Source organism: Netta rufina (genome assembly GCF_964035555.1).
Source record: "Netta rufina genome assembly, chromosome: 1".
NCBI classification, from domain to species: Eukaryota; Metazoa; Chordata; class Aves; order Anseriformes; family Anatidae; genus Netta; species Netta rufina.
This window is the reverse complement of record NC_140123.1, coordinates 122459898-122471580: the sequence shown is the minus strand read 5'-3', so window position 1 is coordinate 122471580 and position 11683 is coordinate 122459898. Positions and strand designations below refer to the sequence as shown.

The window sequence follows — 11683 nt, the reverse complement described above, 5'->3', positions numbered from 1 at the left end:
GCAATGCTAAGGGGAAAAAGGGATGACTGTAATGTGTGTAATAGACAAAAAGTGAACCTCCTGTATCACCACTTCTCAGCTGATCAGCAGCTGAACGCCATTCATCGGAGTTGTTCAGTAACACAGCCTGGTTTGCAGAAAAATGATCAAGAGAAGCTGGTGTTATGGAGTATTTTACAGGGGTCGTTTTTCTTCAATGCATAGGCCAGAGGACTTGGGTTCTGAGCGAGATTTCCTGTAGTGCATCAGCACAGACCTTAGGGAGCATTTGCCCTCTGTGGGGTGACTAATCGGAGATCACCCATGCGTGCATGAACTGCTGTATTTATGGTGGCTCAGCTGCCGCATTCAGATCAGTTCTGGTGATTTCTACAGGGGTGATGCAGAAGTTTAAAAGTCTTACTCCTTCAAGTCATGAGAAGTGAGAATGAAAGAGGTTTCCTGTTTGGGAATATCTATATATGCAGCTGCTTTGGTTAACTCTGTAGTGGAGAAAATATCTGAGGATAGCAAGACTTCCTCTTAGGTGACTAATGTATATCTCGTTCATGCCTAAATGTTTTTAAACTTGGACATTTTTTCTGTTTGTTGTTGTTGCTTTAACTGAAAATCGAGAATTTAATGAGCACAGATAGACAGCCCTTTGCAGATTCATGTCTTTTGGAGGATTATTGATGTTATTTTCCAAATACAGGCTAGGATTTTCTCAGCTGCTAAGCATACAAACTCTCAGGTGGTACACGCTTCTCTTCTTCCGCCCCACTCCCATTTTTTGTTGGTAGGACAAGCAGCCATCTGTGTGCAAGCACCTGACCCTTCCTTCCCACCAGCCTGAGCAGTGGGGTATATCCCAGAGGGCTTGGATTTTCTTTGCTGTTCCCTCCAGGAAGTGGGGCAGCCCACCTGCCATCCCAGCAAGCATCGAAGCAAGCTGGCTGTGCTGGAAATGTGCATCCAGCATCAGCTGGGGCACATGTGCGCTGTGAAAAAGCTGCCGTGTGGCCACAGCCCCAGTGGCCTTTGCCTCCTAAGCCTGCGCAAGTTGTTTTGTGTCACAGCACAAAATTCCAGCTTCCTTCTTTTGTGATGTTGCTACGGTGATTGCATACCGAATGTGCTGATCTGGCTTTTAGGGTGTTGTAAGGCAAGTTCGTAATCTTTACTAATATGGTTGGATATTCTTTCAGTGGGAAGTGAAAAAAGGGGCATAACACAAAGCGATGATAACCTTAGCACAAACTGGGGAGATATTTACAGCAAAAATGTGAGAAAAACATTAAAATTCTTTATAAAAAATACTGTCTTTTTTTTTTTTTTTTTTTTTTCTTCTATACCAACATCCAGATTTCGATGGAAAGGTCAGTCACTGCTGGAAACGAAGTCTAACCTGTTCTATAAAAATGTTGGTTTCTTAGCAGAAGTAGTGGTGGCAATGCTTGATGTTATTTCTGCCGCAAATTTTGATCAGGACAAAAGTTTCTGCTCTGCCTTTTGTTGTAGGAGGGTCACCATTTTCTTCACTGTGGAGGGATGGGCCTCAGAGCCCTGGTCCCTGCATGAGACCCCATAATTTTGGGGATGTGGGAGGCAGCAGTTCAGTTCTGCTTCTGAAATTGAAAGCGACTGCAATCTTGCAAACTGCCATCCACCTCCAGCCTTTGACACTTGGAAGATTCGGCTGAATTTCTGGCAAGAGATGATCTGTTGCAGTGCTAAACTCATCCAGGGCATTCACACCGAGAGAAATGCCTTAAAAGTGACCTTGGTTCTACTCTGTTTTCTTTTAGGACTTGCTCTCCCGTATGGAAGGAGACTCTCCCCATACAGCCTTCTGTGGTGATCTCCCAGGAGGGGACAGTGCAGTGCTGTTGTACACAATCCCTGCATACAGAATTCATGCCATAGTCCTGGAACACTGGGATTTGCCTTTCAGCCAGGGAAGGGGCTGGTGCATCACATTTTAAAGTGATTTTAGCCCAAGTTTAGAGAATCAGTTACCTTCACCTAAAGATGGAGTTTGAAACTTAGAGGGGTTGTAATTAACCACCTTAGAGCCTCTTCCGTTGTACAAGACCAGAGCAAAGGTCCTTCTATCCTTCGTTCTCACTCAGGTCACGCTGCTGAGCAGATGGTGTGTGGCAGTTGCAGATCTGCAACTATGATCAAAAAGAGATGCTCTATCCTGTACCCAGGCAGTTAACATGATAAGCAGGTGGGCCCTGACAAGTCATTTTGCTCGGACGTTTCAAGTCCTTTTTTCATAGCATGTGTATTTAAGTGTTGACCAAAAATGTAGACAACTTATTTGACAATCAGACATGCTGTATGGCTGACTGGGCTGCTGAGGCAGTAGCTGTCTTATGTTTACACTAAGTCAAAGACAAAAATATTTCTCTAGATCAATGTTAAACAGTTTTTTTTTTTTTTTCTTCAAGGTGGTAAAGGGTTAATGGTTCCTAGAATAGACACTGTGGGGAAGATATCAAAATACCTTTGTCTCTGTTTCACCACACAGATTTTCCACATCTAAATTCATCTTTATGTTATGTATATCAGAAGTGTGAGAAATCTGGAAAACCCCAGACTACCCTAGGCTGATGCTTTCAACTGATGTTGAATAGGGGTTTACCCTACATAACAATGAACACACATATATTTTTGAGGTTCCTTGAAAAGTCTGCCCACTTGAATCTCTCTAACAGACAACTACTTCTTTTTTTAGACAACCATTTTTTTCAGTTGTCTGAGGCTGAAGGTAAAAGAAGCTGTACATACATAGACTGCAGTGCTACTGAGAGGCTTACACGTTATGTGTTGTGACTGCACGTTCTTTAATTCTGATAAAAGTCCATACAGGGAAAATAATTTGTATCCCCACGGAAACTGAGCAATCTCCCCCAGTTCACCAATTACTCCTCTAAACCCAGAGCTGTAAACGTTCAGTGCTATCTGTATTCCTTTTACTCCCACGTGTGGCACCAGGCTGCCAAATGATATGGTAGATTGAGGAACCTCTCTTTTTTTCATTACCTCTTTCAGAGCCTCAGAGATTTTCACTGAACTTCCTTGGAATTCCCTCCTGGGTACTGGATCTGACAATTTTCCAGCAGTCTCAGCTGTGTAGACTGCCCTCAACCATTCCTTTTTGACTTGCTGATGACTTTCTTCATCGTGACACATACTCCTTAGTACAATTTACCTGCTTCTGTCAGCAGGCAGAGGACAAATGGATAACAAAAAGCACCGTTAACCATCCATGCTTACATTTTCACCCCCACTGCCTTTGGTATTCTGTACCTCCATCTAGAGTATGAAATGTGTTTTTTTGGGGGGGAAGATGTTGTTGAATAAAAGACACAGTTCACTTGCAGACTTCGAAAAACCTCTTTGAGGTTTTTACCACACACTTTCCTTCAGAGTTTGTGTTGCTACCACCAACTCCAGGCCTTTGGATAGCGGCCAGTAGATAAAGCTCTAGAAAGAAAAAACTAGTTAACTTGAAAGGGAAACATGCTCAATATGGTAAATGAACACACAAAAAGCGATAGCAAGACACTGTTTTAGACAGTTGATGCAACATTTCAATAGGAGTTTCACTCCCAGCTCCACCTTGCATCATGTTTTCATGTATTTGGGAAAATTATATCGTAGTCACTGTATATGACCTGTGCATCTTCCAGGTCATCATGCCCAAGTGCATGGCCTCACAGGGTACATGTGCTGTACCCGGTGGCTGGGTGGGAATGGGTCAGCCTGAACAGCGTTATTAGCCAAAAAGGGATAGTTGGGGACAGGCCACTGAGCTGAGATTGATGGTTAATTAAACAGGTGGCTGATTAGGTGAGTGTCACAGGCCACCATTTTGGAGGTAGGATGGCAGTGCATAGGCAGCCCCCTCAGGAAGGAGCCTGTGTTTCAAGGAGTTGTATTGACAGGGTGCAAAAAGGTGCCTTGATGGTGAAAATAGGAAGCCTCAGCTATGCATGTGATGAAAACCAGGAGCTTTGGAAAGAGCTGAATTGTTTTGTTGGAGCAGAAAGCACTTAGCGCCTCACACCAGCGCCCAGCGGCGGGGCGGCGCCATGGCGCCCGCACACTACAACTCCCGGCGAGCCGCGGGCTGCCCGCCCAGCCGCGGCGCTTCACCCGGAACCCAAGCACCCCTCTGCCCTCTCCGTTTGCTTCCCGGGCGGGCAGGGACCGCTACCGGCAGCGGGAGGCTCATCCCGGCTCGCTTGGGCTCTCCTCGGCTCGGTTTCTGCCGTCCCCTTCCCCTCCATTTCCCCCCCCTTCCTCAGCCCGCGCGGTGCCGCCATGTCGTCGGTCGCGGCCGCCAGCTGCGAGCCCAAGGGCGGCGGGGAGGCGAAGGGGCAGAAGCAGCCGCTGAAGCCCTGCTGTGCCTGCCCCGACACCAAGAAGGCGAGGGATGCTTGGTGAGTGCCCTCCCCGGGCCGTGGGGCTTCCCCTCGGGCAGCCCGGGGTGTGCAGGAGGGGTGGGTGCCTCACGGCATGGCTGCGAGGAAGGAGGTGCAGGGCTGGTGGCTCGCCCTAAAGGCAGGCTCCCCGAGGAGGTGTTAAAGCTCCTAAAGCTCCTTCACAGCTGTTAGTTGGCTGAAGAGGAGTGCCAGGGCCTGGTAATGCTTCTATTACCTTCTTCTGAACGCTGCTTTTCTAATAAAGCAACGCTTTCTGTTTGCTTGCAGTCCTCACAGAGCTGCAAACATCGACAGTGACACCTTTCAGTGCATTTATATCCACAGGCTTAGTTACTATCACTACATATTACCATGAAATGTACCCCAAAACACCGGTCCCTTGTCTGAGACAGTAAATTAGTCGGGAGGCTAAACTGTTTTTGTTCCATTGTTTTAACCTGAAAGGTTGTAGAAGCGTCTTTCAGCAGATGGAATAAGGCCAGCAGGGTGTTTCTGCCAAAGTTAGGCACGTGAGTCTAGTTACGTGATAAATTCAAGGTGTGTCCGTGGCCATCTGAGAAAAAGGGTGGTAGGGTATAAGTCATGCAGCAAATGGAGTTACGCTGGGTGATTGTGGTGCAATTTCATCTGTAACAAAGCTTAAATACTGGGAGGAGAAGTTTTAGTTACATTTTAGTAACTAAAATGTAATTTAGACCTTTTAGTTACTCACAACTGACTAATTTCTCTCTCTGTCAGTAATTGTCAGTAAAAAATAGCATCCTGTGTCTGGCAGACTGGGGTTGACCAGATCTGTGACCTGCACTCTGCAGGGTGGTGGAGCCCCCACCCCTGAGGCCAGGAGTGCTCTGCGAGTCACCAGAAAGCAAGACTGAACTGTTTTTGTGGTGTATGCTCCACGCCAGTGATGATAGGCTTTTACCACTATTCGATAAGGTATTAGACACTTGGATGGATGAGTAATACTGAAAGTTACTGTTTGTGGTAATGCCTTTTTTTTTTTTTTTTTTTTAAAGAGTAACTAGACTGTGTGTGTGTGTCAGAATCCCTAAATACTACCTAAAGCTGGTTTAAATTGTCATTTACTGGTCAAGCTAGTCTCAATCTGTTTTGTATTATTGAAGGCTTATTTCTTCTCTACTGAATAATTTGAAACTTTCTTTCTTGTCAAGATGAGCACGCTCGATAAAGTGAGGTGACAGCCTTGTGTTATATAACAAAATTCCAGTCTCGACTTGCCCAGTGTAGCATTGGTCTGTTTAGGAAATTGTTATGCAGCTCATCAGAGTTTAAGCGCACCACTCCACGCTTGGGCAGCTTTTTGGAATAGCATTGTATTTTCCAAAACAGTGCTACCCTGGACAGGATAGTCAAAAAGATCTCTGGAGCCTCATAGGGTTTCTTGATTGTTCCCAACAGCTCGTCAGCTCTGTGGATTTGGCTAATAGTAGGATAACGTTTTCTTGTTGAACCTTGGAAATCTTTTTGTTTTGCAGCATCATTGAGAAGGGGGAAGAAAATTGCGGGCACCTAATTGAAGCCCACAAAGAGTGTATGAGAGCTCTGGGCTTCAAGATATGAGTGAGATGAGCAGGACTGCGAGTGTGGTGAGTATAGCCTTCAGGAACATTCTCTACCTCTGAAGTGCTCTGGCATCTCCGTTGGTGCCACTGGAAAGTGCAGAGTACTGTCTGAGATGACAAAGGGCAAATCTATCCTAAGAGAGGGAAGACAAAGTAAACCTCGTTGACTGCTGCTGTCCTTGTGAGGCTGATGGTTCTGCTTCTCTGCCTCTGTTTGCTTTCAACAGATCTAAACTTCATGTTTCTAATGGTAGGATATTGGCCCCCTGTCCCCTCAAATGCAAAAGTCAAACAAAGGAGGGAGGAAAATCTTTCCCTGTTTCATCCTCATTAGAAAGGTACATCCTTAACCATGATATATTCCTGGAGTTCAGAAAGAAGTTCTGGAAACCAGTTTAAGAGCAGACTGGGGCTGTTTGTATACAACACTCATGAGTGACTAGACTTAAATTAACCCTTCATATCCAGTGGAAATCTGTGTTTTACGCATTTCTTTCCTCTCTCTTCCAGATGATGATGGCTGTTGTGTGACTGGTGGACTGGAAGGCTGAAAAATAAACTATTTCTGCAAGTTACTTCAAGGGACAAATATGAACAAAGTATTTATAAGAGTCTTTAATGTAGACTAGTTATGGTGTATACATCTGCAGCTTTTCCACTATTAACTCTTTATTGCCGTTATAGAAAAAGTATATTTTTCCCCTCTAATTAAAAGTCTAAAATGACCAGTGTTCTTGACTTCGGTTTCTTTTTTGAATAAAAAGTGACAATGGTCATTCAAAACCAGTGTGCTGTCGTAATGGGGAGAATGAGAAAAGCTTTAATTGAAATGAGAACGCGAATTTCTTCTGTTTTGGGGATGAACAGATGGGTCTTCAGTGGGTTTTCCCTCTGATGCAAATTGAGAAATCATGCTAACAACACCGTTATGTTACTGCTTTCAGCAAAGTCGTGCTGAAGCTTGTAGTGCTGCTTGTAGTCTGCTTGTGACTAGCTATAACTATATTTGTACAAAGACAACCAGTCTCAGGAAAGCAACTTTCCTGAGAGTCAAAAATGAATTTGCTTTCTCTTACTCAGAAGTTAAAGCTGTGTTACCAGAGTTGTTTTACCGTAGGATTCAAGTGTAATTCTTTATAACGAAGAATTAAGAACTTCCTATATCCATCTCAAATTCTTGAGCTAACAGTTCTCTGAGGGAAAGGAAGCAAAGGACTGCAGATACACAAACAGATAATTTGCCTGAATTAAGAGGGGCTGTTTATGCCTAGTTTTTGTTGGGTTGGCCTTGTGCTAGGGTACATGTGGGTTTTTGTTTTCTGGCTCTTTCCTCACCTGGGTGACACAGCACTGGGAAGGTGGTTGTGGCCTCGTGATTCCTTCTTGCAATCCGGAGTAAAAAAGGATAGTTGAATTTTGTCACACGTGGGATCCTTTTTCTGTTTCATATTGTGTCTCTGTACAGTCCTATACTGGTTCTTCCTTTGTCCCATGGCTTTAAGGCAGCATCATTGTGTTTTGTTGTTTTTTTTTTTTCTGCAGAACTTTCTTTTCAGAAACTGAAGATACAAAATCTGTGCTTTGTCTTGCTTGTCCACTGTGCTCTGATTCTTTTGCAGGTATGGGTGCAGTAGTGATCTTTCTCTGCCTGCTGGGGGTCCCATAATCTGAGCTAGCACTGGTGAGACTGAATGTTAATATGTGACACTTAAAATTTCTGTGAAATTTTATCTGAAAGGAGCTCACGCTCTGCTTTCTAGGATGTTTCACAAAGGTCATGAAGTCTGAGGAAATGTACTCAAAAATGCTTGCAGGGGACAAGCTGGGCTGTTAAACTTAGCTTTGCGTTGCTTGTCTACTTTCTTCAGATAGGAGTTGTGCCTGTGTTGGCTCTCAGCCTAAAGAAAGGACACAGGTGTAGCTCTGGCAAAAAGTGTTTTAAGTCTCGTGTGGCACTATATCTGGCTTGGGAGCAGGACCTAGTGCTCCTCCTGGCATTCATTGTTCCAAGGTGGATCAGCACCAATTCTGTATTTGCACATCTTGTTTGGAAGTGATGGCACAGAGTAAAAGATCCAGGCAGGGGAGAATGGAGTGCTATTTAAATATGATCCAGGAAAGGTTTAAAAAAAAAAATAAAATGGGTTCCATAAACAAATTCTAGGCACACCTAGATCTGCATGAAGGTAAACGCATGGTAGATGTTTTTATTTTTTATATTTTTTTAATTTTTTTTGGAAGGAAGATGATGAGTAGGATGCTGAAATACCAGTGTATAACCAATACTGGAAAGCTACTGGAATCCTACGGGGTGGATTCAAGGCCTGAATGAGGGGCTGATGCCAGACCCTGTTCTGCACAGGGTGTTCAGTCGCTACAAGGACTCAAAATGCAGCAGTAGCAGGAAATGTGACTAAACTGTAGAGTAGTGGTTCAACTAAATACAGTACGCATCTTTTTCCACTTGTGATTTACCATGAGCTTGTCTGGAGCAGTGCTGTAAATCCAATGTGACTTGAAACACCAGGTGGATATTCTGGAGCTACAGGTTTTATTACTGTGTAGATTAGTTTGGCAATCTACTGTCAGTAATGCATCACATAATAAATCAAAAAGGACACGTTTAATTATGTCCTCTCTGACTTGAAGCCATCAAGGTCCTCAGTGCAGGTGATTGAACTTGTTTTTGGTTTATAGGATCAGCAGCGAACCTGTAGGCATCCTGAGCAAAATAACCACGCAGCTGCTGTACTGATAACCTCTCAATACGGGGCTGCTCTCAAGGATAGAGGATAATGCCAAGTACAGCTGCCAAAAATAGTGCAGGCTGCACCTGAGTTGCATCATCATGTGTGACTGAGCGTGAAGCACCACTGGATGAGTTCATTACATGTGGGTAAGCTGTAGAATAACTCCTTACACACCGCCAATTTCAAAGCTGAAAAGGTTGATGTCTGTTTTGTCTTCTTCACAGGCTCATTTTGTCGTAATGCCTACCTGCCTTCTTCGAGCACGGAGTTTTAGTGCTGCTCGAGTCTTCCATGTGTCTTTGCTCTCTTGATTCCAGGTGGCTTTGGGCTTTTATTTTGTGTTGAGCTTTTCCCCCGGAGTCAGTTTCGACTTCAGTACGCTCAACTCAGATGAACCCCAGCATCCCTAGATGGGAAGGCATGTGTGCTAATTCCAGGCAAGGCATGAAAACAAAATGTCTCAGAAAACCACGGCGGTGCTTTGAACTCTCGCTGGATGGAAAGCTGGACAGGCTGCGAAGATGGTCTGTGTGGCCCCCATACTCCCAAGGGAGAAAGTAAGACTAGAGACTTGGTGGTTTAACCATTTTACAAACCTTTCTGTCAAAAAAGTGGGCCTGAAAAGACCTCATCTCGACAGGGTGCTCAGAGATCTACCTTTTAACAAGCTGTACTGTTCTCGCTCCATCACTGCGTTCAGCCCCAGCAGGAAAATTTCTCACTATTTGTGAGAAATTTGTGCTGTTACTGGTGTGGGATTGAAGCTGTCTGCCTGGGGCTCTCTGCTCTGCACCCTCAGCGGTACAGGCTTTAAATGGTGCGAGTTGTAGCACTGGTATCAAGAGGCAGAGGAGGGCACATGCTTGACCCTGACTGGAAGTGCCAATGCTGTAAAGAAAGCCCCACTCCGGGATATAATGAAGGCTGCACTGACATTGCTGCTCTCTTCTAGGTGAGGCATGTTTTGGAAGATGGCAGGGGAAACACTGTCTTTATCCTGAGGAGTTGTTAATTTTGTGATCCAGACTATCTCTTACCACAAGAATTTACCTAACTGAGGAGTGAAGCTAGTAACATTTTTTTGTCACTTTCTTTGATGTTGCTGCAGGATTTTTTTGGTAGTACCAAAAGGCAAAAGTTATGACCTGGAGCTACACGCAGGAATAGGAACTACCAGAAAGCAGAGGAAGAGCTGGAAGGTGTTTAACACACCGTGCTGAGGCTGGGCTGTGAAGCTGATCTGGTGGCAATCTTACTGCAACTTTGCATCTCTGTATGTTTCTAATGTCGTTCAGCATCACTATTCACAGCAGGTCATTTTTTGTCTCGAATATCTTCTGTATCTTTCTCTTAAGAGTTCCCAATCCTGATATCCCAACCCTCTGTTACATCAAATGTCAGCCTGTCTTGGAAAGAGGGCCCCGTATAACACTGATTTTGCAGAGACCTAAGGATATACGAGTTATTGTTGGGACCACCTGGCAAGTACATGACAATGGTAGGAAAATCAGAACTTGGCTCCCAATATTTGTGCCGTAGTGCTTTGGCTGTTCGGTCCTTCTTGCCTCTCTGCAGAAAGGCCAAGAGAAAGAAGTTTTTCACTTCTTCATACCTCTTGCCTCGTTCTGCCTCAGTCAGTAGGATTTATCCCTTCTCTTGAATAAGGGACCACTGGAGACGATTTTTCCTGCTTCACTTCACCCTTAACAGAAGCGTGTTTCTGGGTGGATCGTACTTACCCACGTGCAAAGCTTAATTCGTGGCATTTCCTTACCACAAGACAACTGGTTAAGCTTTGCTGCTCCTAGGAGTAGTAGTGCTCCGTGTTGCATGTGGTCTAGGCATCGTAGAGATAAATCGTGCTCCCTGAGACCATGATGAATTCCTCCAGGCTGCCGCAAAGCATTGCTTGAGCCTCACACACCCGCCGACGTTACTCCGGAGCGCTGTTAGTGGAAGGACTGATGGTGTGTCTTTAAGTGCACGGTGCCAGTGAGAATGGCACGTTAGGCAGGGCAGCTGCGAGCTCGTCCTGAAACACAACCACCCCTGAAACCCAATCCCTACTCCACTGACCCATGCGAGCTGACTTCATGCTGCCGACTGACCGTGCCCGTTGTGTCAATGCCTGAAATGTGACTGCTTCCTGGCAGCGGGGGGACCCTGCCTTTGTGGAGCACGGCACTCGAAGCGGGGGAAAAGCTGATTTTACACATTTTCCCTGAGCAGAAAGGGTTTGTGTTTCCTCCTCGTGGTGAATGAAGCCCCGCTATATGAATGACTATAGAGAATTGCAACGGGAGGCGATGCTTCCCCAGGAGCTTACCTTCTGCCAGCACCTGTGCTACTTGTTTTAGTGGGGATGAAAATAGGAGACCTGCTCAAAAGCACATCCTTTCTGCCACAAATGTGATGAAAATGCAGCTTGAGAGCCTGTTATCTGTGGGGTGAGAGTCCTCCCTCGGCTGGGATGTCCCCGCAACGCGCGCTTCCCAGCATTGCACTCCAAAACATCTAGGCAGGACGGTCTCTTCACGATAGGTAAAGCTGTGTCCCAGCAGCTCATTTACTTTAACCCTGCCCCTTGCAAACAAAAATGTGCTTCTGTGCTTTACCTCAACCCCCGTGGTCTGAAATGCCCTGCCAGACGGAGCTGCCCCATCTCCGTGGGGAGGCTGTGCCGCAGAGCCCGTCGCGGGGAAATCCTTCCCGCAGACCCGACTCTCTCTTCTTTTGCTCAATTCCTGCCATCGCTAGGGGTTGCAGCGGGAGAAGGAGACGACCTTTCTCCTTTTTTGTGCTGCGTGGCCGTCGTTCCCTTGCAGGAGGGTGCGGAGCAGCGCAGAGCCCTGCGTGCGGCTGGAGTTTGCAGCGATAAAGCTGGTTGTTTTCCCCTCTCCCCGCGCCGCCCGGC

At 45.6% G+C, this 11683-nt stretch overlaps 1 protein-coding gene across 1 annotated transcript; it reads left to right on the top strand.

Moving 5' to 3' along the window:
• Positions 1 to 4133: 4133 nt before the first annotated feature.
• On the top strand, positions 4134 to 6747 carry COX17 (cytochrome c oxidase copper chaperone COX17). Its single transcript, XM_084304182.1, has 3 exons — positions 4134 to 4433; positions 5933 to 6043; positions 6530 to 6747. The coding sequence occupies exons 1-2, from the start codon at positions 4315 to 4317 to the stop codon at positions 6015 to 6017; spliced, it is 204 nt and encodes a 67-aa protein (XP_084160308.1). The 5' UTR covers positions 4134 to 4314; the 3' UTR covers positions 6018 to 6043; positions 6530 to 6747.
• Positions 6748 to 11683: the final 4936 nt, after the last annotated feature.